This window comes from Phaseolus vulgaris, chromosome 2, assembly GCF_000499845.2.
Source record: "Phaseolus vulgaris cultivar G19833 chromosome 2, P. vulgaris v2.0, whole genome shotgun sequence".
Classification (NCBI taxonomy): Eukaryota; Viridiplantae; Streptophyta; class Magnoliopsida; order Fabales; family Fabaceae; genus Phaseolus; species Phaseolus vulgaris.
The window spans coordinates 32,633,924-32,648,758 of NC_023758.2; the positions used below are offsets into that span (position 1 = coordinate 32,633,924).

A 14,835-nucleotide genomic window follows, 5' to 3' on the forward strand; every position below is an offset into this window, starting at 1 on the left:
GCTTGTTGAGTAGTAAGAAGGATTAGGAGCTTCTGAAAAGGTTGAGGTGGAAAATTTAATTTTAACTTAGAGAAGAAATATGATTTATTTTACTTAAAAAGAAATTTATTTAATTTCAACTCATATAACTATAAGATTTTGTAACATCAATTCTTTCAGTGTCAATTCTTCTAAAAATCAGTACTACTAAAATATAAGACAAAGGGACGTAAGTCGCAAAGGTTGTTTTGGGAGTTGTATTTTTGAGGATCAGTATATAACTTTTGATATACTGACGTTATAAATGGATGAACTATGAAGTTTTCTAGCATCTCTTTCTTTCTCATAATAAGAATGACACTATCACCCATTATTTCTCCATAATATCGTGCGTTGAAGGAAAAGGGAGGGAGAGGGGGAGCAAATTATAGAAATAACTTGTTTGAATCAAAAAAGAATTAAGGAGGTTAAAACTTCTCTTCAATATTGTGTTTATCATTAATTTGAATTGTACTTAATAATTTTATTTGCTTACTGTATAAGTATAATACTAAATTAGTTTATTTTTCTTGCTCTTCAGTTTAAACATTTTATTGTCATCACAACCACTTTATGTGTGCTTTCAACACTTGGAATGAGCTCGATCAAACGAACGAACAACGTGCATCTATTGAATTGTAATACGTTTCCTTGTTTGTACTATGGACATTAACAAAAATGTGAGTGGGTGTTACATGCTCTACACTTGAAATGCACCTTTATTGCTTTAATCAAAAGCCAAATAGTTCTTGAATTCCCAGTGCATATGAAGAAGGATAGACGAAAAGAATGAACAAAATTTAGAAAAAGGAAAGAGGAAAACAAAAAAAATCCATGTTCTAGCCCAGTCCTCATCACTCATCTTTATCTTCGTCTTCGTCGTAATTGAAGGGTAGAGGCACAGACTTGAATGCACGGTACTTGCCCACATTGTTCAAGTGCTCATTTTCCAATCTGGAAAGTTAGAAATGTAGCAATCAATTTTCAGATCAATCAAACATACTGAGTTATCCTTGTTTCTCCAAATGGAGCTGGAATACTAATTTCTAATGCACAAGTTAAAGAAAATTGATTACACTGCAATGTATAGTGATTTTGGTAGTCACTGAAATCCTGATTAATTTTATGATGGTTACCTGAAGAAGTTCCATATGCCACGACGAATGATCTCCAGACATGCAACAATGGTAGTCATGGCATGTTTATGCAAGAAGTAGACGTTGAATCTCAAGACTGTCTGCAACCAGGCAAATCTCAACAAGACGTTAAGGACCTGCACGGGTTGAATTTGTTAGCAATTTCCCAAAGCATAGAGAAACGACAACATCAATTATAAATGCAAAACATGTTTGATAATTTCAAGCACAATTGTTATACCATGGCTATAAAATATACACTTTTATGAGGGATTGCGAGTTTGTCCCTCAACCAGCGATTCTTAGAACGTCTTTGCAAAAGGCCCCAGTCTATTACAAGGTCCCAATATGTAGAAGCAACTGCTGCAAGTATTGAGAAAACCCAGGCCAACACTTTCCACACCATTGAATTGTTACGACTATACGCTATCCTTATGCAAACAGCAATAATTGTAAGGAAGTATTTCAATCCGTTATATCCTTGCATTGGATCTTTCTCTTCGAACAGCCGCCTAAGACACTGCAACATATTCAACAACATTTTTTTTCAAAAAACTTCAAATTTTGATCATCACAGTTTCACCCCCAGTATTTATGATGTAAATACGGATAACAAGCAAATGAAGAAAGTAAAAAGTAATTGGGGTGTCCAAATTTCAGGGTTTAGGTTTTCGGTAAGATGATATTAGTCAGTAGTCACTTGCAAGAAAATCAAAAGAAAGGGTGTTTCAGCTCTGCTCATATCTGTTTTTACCTCCAACAAACACAGTTCTAAAAGTTGAAAAAAAAATAACAAATTGAGTCACCTGCAGGAAACGGGACCAGTAGGGAATAACAGCGACGATGAATGAAAACGTGATGAATACGCTGCTAGTGTCGCAAGTGTTTTCTCTCTGTTTGAAATTACCCCAGCCGTAGTAGCAAATGTAGAACTCAAAACTTCTCAAGGCTTGCACCTGAGTACACAAAAGGGTCAAATTAATACATGGAAAAAGAGTGTAAGAAAAGAATATTAATCCATGGTTTAAAGTTGGAAATAAACCTGGCTAGTAAATTGATCTGCCAAGAAAAAATCCGGGAGTGTGACCTGAAATACATGGAAAACAACAAGTGTTAGACGACCCTAGAAAGTAAGGAAATGCAAAGACCTTGAGTTTGCAAGAATTTTTCTATACCTTGTAAAGAGGTGCACATATACAGTGAAATAGGCATATGAGGAGGAAAACCCTGCTTGAGCGATAAAAGATGTTTATGGGGCACAATAAAATAGCAATCACAGCCTGCAGAGAAATAATGAATGAATGAGTGAATGAATTGGTTATGTACTTCAGTACTCGTTAAAATATTTAATGGCAAAATCTTTCAAACATAAGCTCCTTACAAGAAGCAAGATGAGTGGAATGAGTTCAGTCAATGTTTGGTAATCTTGTGTCTGTGGATCTATCTGCATGTCTAGGTTTGCAAGCACTCCACCCAGTGCCAACACTGCTAGACCAAAACCGAGCAGAAGGACTTGATTGTAGCCTAAGTCAGTGCCTTGCTTAAAGCCAAATATGAATGAGTGGTTCACTCTGTATCGCCTCCAGAAGTATATATCAGCAGCATACATCAGCAAGTGTAGAACTACGTATCCATACAGACTGCAAAAAACAAAGTTCAACATGGTAACTACTCAGCACCAAGTTTTAGTAACATAGTTGCTTATTTTTCCTTATGCAGATCACTTATCTCTTATATGTTGATTTTGGAATTTGGCTATGGAGTTTGGAAAAATTACCTATGCAGTGGGAACAAGGTTTCCATGTACTTAGTACTCCCTGACTCATCCAATATTTTTCGGGTACGAACGATTAGAATAAGGGCTAACACCAGAGCTGCTGTACATCCTGCTAAGAAACCTGAGAATAGGTTGACAGTGTCAACAGAAAGAAGAAACAAGAATCAAAATTTGTTCTCTTTCCCTCCCAAAATAATAAGATTTTAAATTATACATTAACATCTTGAGGCTTACCCATGGAAAATGTAACTCTGTGTCTTTCCCTCTTTGCTTTTGGTCTTAAAATATTCATGGCTTTGCTACGATTTGAGTTGTAGAAGTGCTTAGTGAATGTTTTTTCAACCCTATCCATGAGTTTAGTGACCTGCCACGGGAAGTTTCAAGTAAAAACATTGAGAAACTCAATTAATAGTGTGAAAGGTTTTGCACTGTGTCCATCCCAACCTGATATGTATGTTAATTTTAATAATAGTTACATTAAAAGCCATATTTATGATAGTTTCTGATTAATTGACATAAAAAAAATTGCACTGATTGGTGTATTGAAATAATGAATCTCAATGCAAGGCCTTCTTTTGAGAACTCTCACCTCATCAGAGTTTCCAAGTTGGGTGTTGTCTACCATTTTCATATAAGCCTTGGCTGCATCTCTTGTTGTGATCTGCATTATGAACTTACTATATGAAGTGACAGTGGAGAAAAAGTTGTATGTTAAAAATGAAGAGAAGAGTAATTGAATTTCCACCTTATCATATTTCTTCATTATCTTTGAAAATGCCAAGGTATTTAGAAAGCTGTTAATTTGATGAAAACGGTTAGATAATAATGACCTGGGAGAAACATGAAGTAGCCTAATACACTAGCTTCTTTCATTACCTAAAGCTTTTTAGAAGCCGAAGCTTGCGATAGAATTCAATGAATGAGCGTTGAAGTTGTTCCTCAACTTTTTCCAGATTTTTTCTGCTGAATTGTAGTTCTGTGTGGGCAGGGATATTGAGAACACCTTTCATAGTTGAACGTGGAGTTTCAAAGGTGTTGTTGAATTGTACACGATCAAGTACATCCAAAGGAGCTGGTCTAATACCCCTCAGATTCTTTGGCTTCTTTTCCTCAACTTTTGGTTTAACAGTTTGTTTTACTTGTTCTTCTTGATCATCATTAGAATCATCTGATTGTTCATGATGAGTGCTACCCTCTTCAATAACTTCCATAACCATCGAAGCCTTCCCTGTAATCAGCATAATGCACACTGTCACACATTACACAACTTGCAGACCTATCTCAAACTTTTCAATAACACTTGGCATATTCTTCTTAGACTAATTTTGTTTAAGGTTTTTAATTTATAATTTTAAATTATTATTTTTAACATAATGATTTATAATTAAATGAAAACATAAAACTGTTGTACATCATTAGTAAACATTTTTTTTTATATTTAAACCAAACATTGATTGCTTTATTCAAAATGGTTAAGAAAACATAAGTGAAAGAAGTTTTAATCAGTAATCTTTATATGATACTGATATATTTTATACTAGAAGCAAACCTTTCATCTAACATTATTCAAAAGCTGTTTGACATTAAAGACTTCTTCAAATAAATCATGCATTAAATACTTTAACCTATTAAAATAAATAAAACATCACTATCGTGAATAATATATATGATTTAAATAACACATGCAATCTTGCAGATAAGTTATGTTTCCACGACATTAATTATGCGAACCAACAGCGTTATCTAACAAAATAAAAAAAAGAAGCGTATCTCACTAAAACTGCAAAATACAATAAGCCATAACATAATTAACATTTTAACATTCGCTTTCTTAGCACGTAACTGAAGTCAAATGAATTTAAATACAATGAATTCACAAGATTAAAAGGCTTTTATACCACAATTTAATATATTAACTACGTGTGATAAAATTGTCAACATTTATAATAATTATTAATTGACATCTATAATTTGTAATCAGTCAATAATATTTTTTATTGTTATCAAAACTTTATTTGAATAAATTTTTAAAAGCATTTATAACATTAATAAATTGTATAAACTAATTCATGCCTTTTTTTGTATTAACAGAACTCTAAAAAAACATTGAGTTTTTCTGGTTTGTATTTATTAAGTTTGCACATGAAGATGAATGTTTGGTGGAAAAGTTGAGAGGGTGGATTGTTTAGTTTGAAAAGAAGGGATGAAAAAGAATTACTGTTGAGTTTGGCTCCTCTGGGTGTGGAAGCAGAAAGAACAGCGGTTGAAGAAGCAACATCAGAGGCAAGGCGAGTCATCTCGAGGGAGCGATGAAAGGAAGCAGTTGGGTTCTCAACTTTGATCCTGAAGGCGATGAAAGCGTCCATTTGCTTGTTCAGCATAGCAGCTTCCTTCATCACCTCCTCCACTTTCCCTCTGTAGAACTTCTCCACCTTGTTCAACTCGTCGTCCAGTCTCTTGAAGTACACCAACTCGTACTCCCCCCCTTCGTCTGAGCTCATCAGGAACGTCGTTTCGTATCTCTCCGAACCCCCCCGGTTCACCGCCTGCGCCACGATGTGCTGGCTCTCGATGTCACCGGAGGGACTCAGAGGGTGGTACTGTCTGTTTGTCAGACCACTGAAGGCTCTGTACATTGTTAGCTTTCGCCTCAGTCCTCTTGGTGTCGCTGCAGGAGCTCTTCTCCTCTGTCTGAAACCTTGGATTTCCTTCAACTGGGATTTCATAAAATTGTAATCCATGTATGCCTCTTGCCACTCCGGCACCATTTGTGCTTTGTATTCTTTTCCAAACTTCATTTTTTTGTTGCACCAGAAACAAGTTAAAGTGTTTGGATAAAAAGAAGAGAGAAAGTGAGTAAGTGAGAAAGGCAGAGAGCACGAAGATAACGATGGAGATGGTGGATGGTGGATGGTGGATGGTGGATGTGTATTTATAGGATGAATATAGTAAAATGTTGACGGTGTGTTTGTTTGAGAGAGTTGGTAGACTAGGCGCAGAAGAAGACTGATTCAACGCATGTGTGGGTGTGTCTTAAAACAAGTTGAATATTGGAATAGAAAGAAGAGAAAGAAAAGGCAAAAGTGAACATCATGTTTCAGCTCCTTTTGTGACCAAAGGGGATAGTGAGTGGCTTTTCATTTGTCTTGAAGGTGCCCTTCAAATAGAAGTTGTTTTGGGTTTTCTAGGAAGAGGGGTTAGTGGAAAAAGAAGAGAAGACTTCTTTTTTTCCTTCGGTCTTCCGCTGGTAAACTTTGGTACATTCCCCTTTACCACCCACTATGGCTCTATATGTCACACTAGAGATCACCAAACATTATAGAAATATAACATCCACAATCTATATTTTCTATATAATTACATCATAACTCTTAATATATTATTTTAATATGGATATTTTCCTATATCCAATAAGATAATATTAAGAACGATCACTTCAGTTTCATTCATTTTACATTCAATGTTTTTATTATAATATAAGATTTTAAGGTAAAAAATCATTGTAAAATAATTGTGTAAAGAAAATTATTCTAGTAAGACAAATCATTTTCCAGAAAACCGTTGTGAAATGACTGTGTGAAATAAACTTTATTCTAACTTGACACGTCATTTTGTTACTCGATTCCTATATTTTAACTGCTATTATTAGGGAAAGTCCTCTCATGCATAATAATCTAATACATAAACAATGGTCGAAGTTGACTAGTATTGGAATCTGAAGACAATAAGGGCAGATGGATGTCAAAATAAAAAAATGTTTTATTCTCTGATTCAAATCTGAATACAGAGATACTTATGTACGATCAAACAAACAGATGATGTTTCTTTCTTTCTTCGTTTCATTTTATAGTGAGTTGAAAGTCACACAAGCATCTTTTTTTCCCATCAAAATAACTTTAGTAAATGCTTGGGTTAGTTTATTTTTAACAATAAATGTTTTTTCAAATAAGATTAAACAAACATGGTCTAATCGGAGGATGAAATCTATGTTTAGATTCACGTTACCGGCTATTCAGAGAACGGTCTCACTTGTATATATATATTTTTTGTTTTAGAAGTATGGTTCAAGGTTTTGAAATACTAGAAACATATAAAAGTCTTTTATTAACAATAATATGTCTTATATATTCACATTGTTAGAGGGAAAAAATAATGTATATGTAGCCTTTGATTATTCTTTCATACTTTATTTTGTTTCTTTTATGTTTTTTTTATCGGCTTGTTTTTTTTTATGTTAATTGATCCTGTTTTAAGTATATTTAAAAGGAAGGTATTTGTTAATGAGTATTTTGTAATTAGTTGCCTTAGTTATTTTTAGGTACAACTTTTATACATACAAGAATGAAAATAAAAAGTTTAATGGTGTTTGGTGGTTAAGACTTAATACACTGCTTAAATAGCTTTAAAGTGGTTAGGGTGGTTGCACCCAATCCAAGCTCCATCTTTAGCTTCTGCTCTTGTTTAACTTTCTCATAGACTGGAAAATGGACATATTTGTTGGAGTATTCTTTGATAAAAGATTATTTTTATATTTTTAATTAAAGCATTTTTTAAATTTTAATCTTTGGTTTTTTAATTTATTGTTTGATAGATTTTAAATTTAAATTATTTTAAATTACCAATAGCTAAAATAATTTTACATTATAATATAAATTATTTATCAATATAATTTGTATTTAAAACATTTATTATACATATCTAATTGTTATAACATAATTTTATATTCTCAAAATATTTTGTCTCTGTTAACATTGATAAGAATGAAAATCCCGAATTTAATTCTTTTGAGAAGGAGTTAGATCCCTTTTCTTTATTAGCAAAAAAAAAAAGAGAGTATGCATTTATATATGGTCTAAAAACACTAACCTTTTATTTTAAAAGTAAAGAAAAGAAAGAATTTCTCTATCTTTAACTTTCTTATTTAAAACCATAATGGTTTTTCCTTACGTTGTAGGCTTAGGTATTAATTAATGACCCTATAATGTATTATTCAGATCCTATGATTTTTTTTTTGTCAGCATTCAGCTATGATATTTTTTAACAAAAAAATAAAAATTAATATCTGACGATAAAATAAACCATATAAGTTAATGATAAAATATGTATAATTTATTTAATATTGATTATTGGCACTTTTATGAGAAATTATATTTATTAGAATAAAATACTTTGCTCATTTTCTTAAAACAAAAACTGATCCAATATAAATAAGTATAACACGCATGTTGAATTAAGGTTAAAAGAACAACAAATCATGTACTTTTTTATTAAAATTTATAAAATCCTTCAATAACTTCAAAGACTAATTAATTTTCCACGATCATAATTTAGTTTGGAATGGGTTTGAAATAACGAGATACCCTTTACTTGTAGTTTTATATAAACATCTCTAAAAGTTCTAAACACGTACCAAACAAATGTTTTATCTAAAATTTGAATGGACTTTTTCGTTTAAAAAACACATTGCTGACTTTTACAGTTTACTGAATCATCAAAGACTTAATCTAGCGTGTTAATCGACCTGTGCTTACTAATTATATACCTTAATTTGAAGATTATGATAACGTTGGTTCAAAATTAGTGTATACTGATTATATTATCAGACTGGGTATTGTAAATCTAATTTAATCCAAAATACACCCTACGTATTGATTTATATATCTTCAAATCTAATAACTTTAGCTGGAGCATTTTTTAATTTTTTTGTGAATTTTTAAAAATTAAATATATTACATGGAGTTTCATTATTTTTATAAATGTCTTATTTGTGTAAATACTACGAGTATTTTAATCTGTGTACAGGATAACTAGTTATTTTATATTGTAATTAAAAGTTATGATAAATAAACATTTTTAGCCTAATAAATTGTATTTTAAATTTATAATAAATGTCTCATATCATACGAAGTTATTTCATTGATAATTTTTTATTTTTTTATTTATGTTTAAAAAATTGATTGAAGGAAATAAAAAGTCAAGAAAATATTTGAAATGGTTTGACAAAACGCAAGTTGGACGAATACAAGTCTGCAGCCTGATTTTTGTCGAATTATTCAAATAGTTTGACAAAGTAACAGTGTTTAATGAATATTTAAATAGATTCTTGAATTATAACTCTATTATCACATTAGTCTCTTTAGCAACAATTAAAGGGTGGTTAGTAATAATTAAAGGATTGTTAGGAGCAATTAAAGAGATGGATGGTATATTTGGTTGGATTCTCTCACTTGGTAGTAAAACAGTTTTTAATTTAGTTTAGTTAAAGAAGTTAGGGTGTGTTTAAAATTGTCAACTAATTAAAACTCTTTAATTCTCATAATACAATTTCAAAGCTCTTGTTAACCACTAATTTTGTATATCCCTTAAAGGAGGAAAAGGGGAATATATAATAATGAAGCATATAGAATCAAAATCAAGGTACCTTTAAATTCAAAATTGTCCAATTGCTTCAATCAAAGGCATTGATTAAATAGTGCAATGTGAAAAGATAAATATGACTAAATTTATTCATTTCAAAGGATGTGATGATAAGTTTATGGTAACAAGTGAGATATCATTATTTTTGTCTAAATAACATGTTTTATATGGCTTAACCAATGAAGTTTAAGTTGAACAACGAATAGGATTTGAGATGTTGGATGACTACAATTGACTCATTAGTATATGTATTACCTTTTGATTTTCTATTGCTATCAGTGTATCTTTATTTCCTAAGATATATACAATCTTGCTTATTGAGAAAGTTTGTAGGTCATATAATAAGAGTGTATACTTGACCTAAAATGGTCATATCAAAACTCAAATTGGAAGATGGTCCAAAAGGATTTTGATGGTGGGGTTGTTGTTTAGTTTTTGCTCAGGTTAAAAATGCCTCATTTTAGAATATTGCATACTCTAGATCCTTTTCTTATGAAATGTAACATGTTATTTAATATATTTTTTTTCAATGTCGTTTTTAATGTTTCAAATTTCTATTCATGAATTTTAATTTCTTAAAAGCTTTAGCACTTTAATACTTGTTGACATTTTCATTAGTTCCTCTTGTTCTACTTTCAAAGATCCATCCACCATCTCTCTTAATATCTTCTTTGAACACCTTAAATCTCTCTAATGTCACGAAAAACCTTCTAGTACTTTACTGCTGGTGGTTTGAGATTGAGGAAGATGTTTAGCACATGAGGAACTTGGTGATGAGGAGGGCCTTGCACTTTGAGGTTCCTAAGTGACCAAGTGCCTCACGTCACACTTATCTATTCAAATGGAGTTTTCTTAATAATCTAACTAACAATATTCATGAATTCCTTATGTACCATAAAGTTGAAAAGTAAATTACTTAATAATATTGTTGAGACACCGGTTATCACCAGTATATTTTTTTGCTTTTGGGTCTTCCAAAACCTATATAAACATGTTTTAGGTTGTGTTTTCATCTACATAGAATGTTTTTTACACAATAATATTCCAGTTCAATTGCTCTTACCTGACCCATGGCTCTTCCTCTCTTCCTTCGCTTCGATTGCATCTTCTCCATCTTCATCAACCTCAATGGATGTTTTCTCGTGTGAATGTAGATGCTTATATGAAGAATTATTTTGCCCCTTTTGAATAACCACACAATTTTATGATTTTGTCCCTAGATCTCTTTTTTACCTTTTTGCCATTTCTTTAATAGGTTGCCATCTTCTAGATGGTATTAGAGCAGGTTAAGACTTACTTTGCTTCTGTTGTTGTTTTTTCTTTATCCTTTCTTGATATTTTTCTATTAAGGAACAATGAAGTCACCTTTATTAGAAACTTTTTTATTATTATTTGCATCCTGGAGAAAATCCAAGATTGATTCTTGTTTCTCCAACTAACTGTGACACTTGGAGTAGATATATGAAGATGACTCTTTTATCCAAAAACAAGCTAAAATTTGTTGATGATAATATTTCTAAACTAGTAGTAACAATCCTAATTTTGAGGTCTGAGAAAGATGTAATGTGATGGTCCTTTCTTGGATTTCAAGAACCTTTAACACCACAAATTTTTGGGCATGTAATGTATATTGATGTTGCCAATAATCTTTGGGAAGATTTGACAGAAAGATTTTCTAAGGGGGACTATTTTCGAATCTCATATTTACTTCAGGAAGTACATTCCATTGAACAGACAGAAAGAAATGTAATTCAATTTTGTACTGATCTAAAAAATCTTTGGGAGGAACCTGGATATCTTAGGCCTATACCTAGTTGTGTTTGTAATATTCCTTTGAATTGTGCATTGTCTAAAATCTTTGTTCAATACAGAGATTCTGAGTATGTCATGTGTTTTTTAAAAGGTCTTGGTAAGATTTACAATATTGTTAAAACTCAAATCCTCCTTATGGACCCTCTTCCCAACATAAACAAAGTTTTTTCTTTAGTGATTCAACAGGAAAGACAACTTACAAGTGCTACTTCAAAAATAAAGGTTCTTTTGAATACCAATTATAAACAAGCTAATTGGAAACAAAAAGAAAAAGGTTCTTGGAAACCCCAAAATCAATCAAAATTAGATTTTTTGGAAAACTCAAGGAAGAGGAAATGCATGGTGTGGTCAAGGGAGAGACAGAAGCAGATCAAATAATCAGGTCAAGCAATACTTTTACTATCATAAAATGAATCATGTTGTGGATGATTGTTATTCTAAACATGGATATCCTTCATGGTACAAACAAAAGATTGAACAATTTATTACTAATAAAGATAGAGTCTACAATCTAAATGTATAGAATGATTCTTTACATCATAGCCACTCTCAAGAAGAGAAACAAGAAAGAAATTCTTTTACTACTGATCAGTTGCAAAGGCTTTTACAACTTTTAGAATCCTCAACAACAAGCAATAAATGTCAATTAGATTCAAAAGGTACAGTAATGAAACTACTACACCAGAAACACAAGTAAAGGGTCAGAATTCCTGGATCCTTGACACTGGTGCTATTAACCATGTGACATATCTTAAAGAACATTTTACTGTTATTTACAAAATTAGACCTATCAATATAAAACTACCTAACAGTTCCTTTATCATTGTCCATTATGCTGGAATTGTTCAAATTCAATATTTTATATATAACTAAATTTTCATTAAATATTATTTATATTCACAAGCTTATTAAAGATTTAAACTGTAAACAGTTTTTTTTTCTCTTAAGAAATGTTAGATTCATGACAACATTTCATCCAAGATGATTGGACAAGTTGATCTATGCCAAGGATTATACTATCTTCATAATTTTCATCTTGAATTATAGAAGAATGGTTTTTCGGTCAATACTATTCTTAATTGTAATGAAAATAATATTGATCTTTGGCATTAAAGATTAAGACATCCTAGTAGCAAAACTATTAAATACATTTGCAAGAATAAAGATTAGGATATCCTAGTAGCAAAACTATTGAATACATTTGCAAGAATTTTCCCTGTGTGAATTTTGTTTCTAAGACTTCTTGTGGTATTTTATTATGCCAAACAACATAAACTCCCCTTTCAGCAAAGTAATACATATTCCTTAAATGCTTTTAATCCTTAATTGTTTATATATGGGTCCTATTGGTATTCCTTATGTTAATAGGCATAAATATTTTCTAACCATTGTTGATGCTCATACTAGACACACTTAGATATATTTTATAAAATCGAAAGTCGAAACTAAAGTTTTTTTATACAATTGTGTCATATATGTTAAAGATTAGTTTAAATATGGTGTCAAAATTGTAAGGAGTTTGATTTTATTGAATTGTATGATAAATTTGGATTTTACATAAAAACAATCTTGTAGATTTTACATAAACAGAACTATGTTAAAACATCAACACATTTTTAACATAACTTGCAGTTTCTTTTTCAATTTGGTTTACCCAAAAATTATTGGTCGGATGTTGTTGCACATGCTTAATAATCAGGGATACCTTCTATATTCTAAAAAAAAATCTTCTTATAAACTATTACATAAAATACCTCCTACTTATCTTGATTTGAAAATATTTGGATCTCTTTATTTTGCTTCCAATCTTGAACATAATCATATTAAGATTGAACCTAGATCTAGGAAATGTGATTTCATTAGATATAAATAAGGAATTAAAGGATATGTGTTGTTGGATACGGAAAATAGGAAAATATCTTTCCTTATAAAATTTATGACGATGCTCCTGACGCTAACCATGACCCTGTTACTCAAATTAGTTTTTTTTTTTTTTTTACTAGAACCCTTAATAATGATAGTATCATCTTTACTAACACTGATAGAGGACCTACTAGTTATAAAGATCATATTTTTTTTCTATCAAGGAAAATTTAGACAACAATTAGTCAATATTGAAGAAGAGATTCACAACCAAGACTAGGAGATTCAAGAAGAATGCCATAACAGACCAACAAGTGATAATCTGATAAGATCAACCAGTGAAAAGAGAATACAATCTTTTCTAAGGTTAACAGTTCCATAACCACTGAATAAAATAAGAACAATTTTAAGACTCCATATCATATATCTTTTGTTTTATCTTACAAGCATTCATTTGAGAAATATCTAAATTAAAATCTTGTTATATCTTCTAACACTGAACTTCAATCTTTTGAACAAGCATTTAAACATACTAAGTGAATTACTACCATGAATACGGAGATTAAAGCTATACAAGAAAATCACACCCGATACCTCACTGATCTACCAGCAGGAGAAACACATATTGGATGTAATTGGGTTTACAAGATCAAACACAAAAGCTAATGGAACTATTGAGGGATATAAGACCCAACTTGTTGCCAAGGGTTACATTTAACTTGGAGGGATTGACTAGTTAGATAATTTTTACGTCAATTAGATGTTAACAATGCATTCTTGCATGGAGATGTTAATGAAAAAGTGTATATGACATCTCCTACAAGGTTAATTACCGAAAGACATAACCAAGTTTGTAGAGTCACAAAGTCCCTATATGGACTTAAACAGACCAACAGACAGTGGTTTGCTATGCTATCCTCTTTCCTCACCAATTTCAGTTTTACACAATTTAAATATGATTATTCTCTCTTTATTAGAAAAACTAAAAATTCTCTCATTGTTTTACTTGCTTATGTTGATGATATCCTTCTTGTAGGAAATTTCTTACAATAAATTGAGAGAATTAATTTTTTTAAATGAATCTTTTAATATCAAAGATCTTGAAGAACTAAGATGATGGACTTGAGGTGGCTAGATCTAAGAAAGGAATTCATTTATGTTAAAGGAAATGAATTTTGGATGCTTGCAAGTAAACCTTGTTTTACTCCTCTTATGTCCAACACCAAAATTCTTTTTGAAATTGTAGATAAGCTACAAAATCGCAATCCCTATATAAGACTCATTGACAAACTCTTATATCTCATCAACACTAGGCCAAATATAAGTTTTGATGTTCAAATTCTAAGTCAATTTGTTCAAGAACCCACAATTCATCATCAACAAGTTGCACAACATGTTCTTCATTACATCAAATCCAATCATGAACTTAGACTATTTTTTATGCTAAATTTGAAGTGCACATAAAGGCCTTCAACAACTCAGACTGAGACATTTTCTTAGGGGCATCACTCATCTCATGGAAGACAAAGAAACAAAACAATGTTTCTCGCTCTTCCTCTAAAGTCGAATACAGAGCGCTTACAGCTACTGCTTGTGAACTACAATGGATCAACTATCTTCTTCGTGACCTTTATACACAACCCTTTGATCATGTTACTCTCTATTTCAACAACCAATCAACTTGTCACATCGCCCATAACCCCAACTTCCATGAAAGAACGAAACACATTGACATAGATTGTCATGTGATTCATGAGAAGATACAAGATAAAAATCTACATCTATTACCCATTCGATCTTCCAATCAACTAG

General features: G+C 31.3%; 1 protein-coding gene across 1 annotated transcript; it reads right to left on the reverse strand.

Moving 5' to 3' along the window:
* Window positions 1-649: 649 nt before the first annotated feature.
* On the reverse strand, window positions 650-6,192 carry LOC137811536 (phosphate transporter PHO1 homolog 3-like). Its single transcript, XM_068613325.1, has 13 exons — window positions 5,150-6,192; window positions 3,808-4,159; window positions 3,677-3,725; window positions 3,521-3,592; window positions 3,166-3,295; window positions 2,932-3,052; window positions 2,536-2,794; window positions 2,330-2,434; window positions 2,197-2,241; window positions 1,961-2,110; window positions 1,396-1,674; window positions 1,155-1,291; window positions 650-972 (listed from the first exon to the last, which is right to left on the reverse strand). The coding sequence occupies exons 1-13, from the start codon at window positions 5,727-5,729 to the stop codon at window positions 873-875; spliced, it is 2,379 nt and encodes a 792-aa protein (XP_068469426.1). The 5' UTR covers window positions 5,730-6,192; the 3' UTR covers window positions 650-872.
* Between the last annotated feature and the right edge of the window lie 8,643 nt (window positions 6,193-14,835).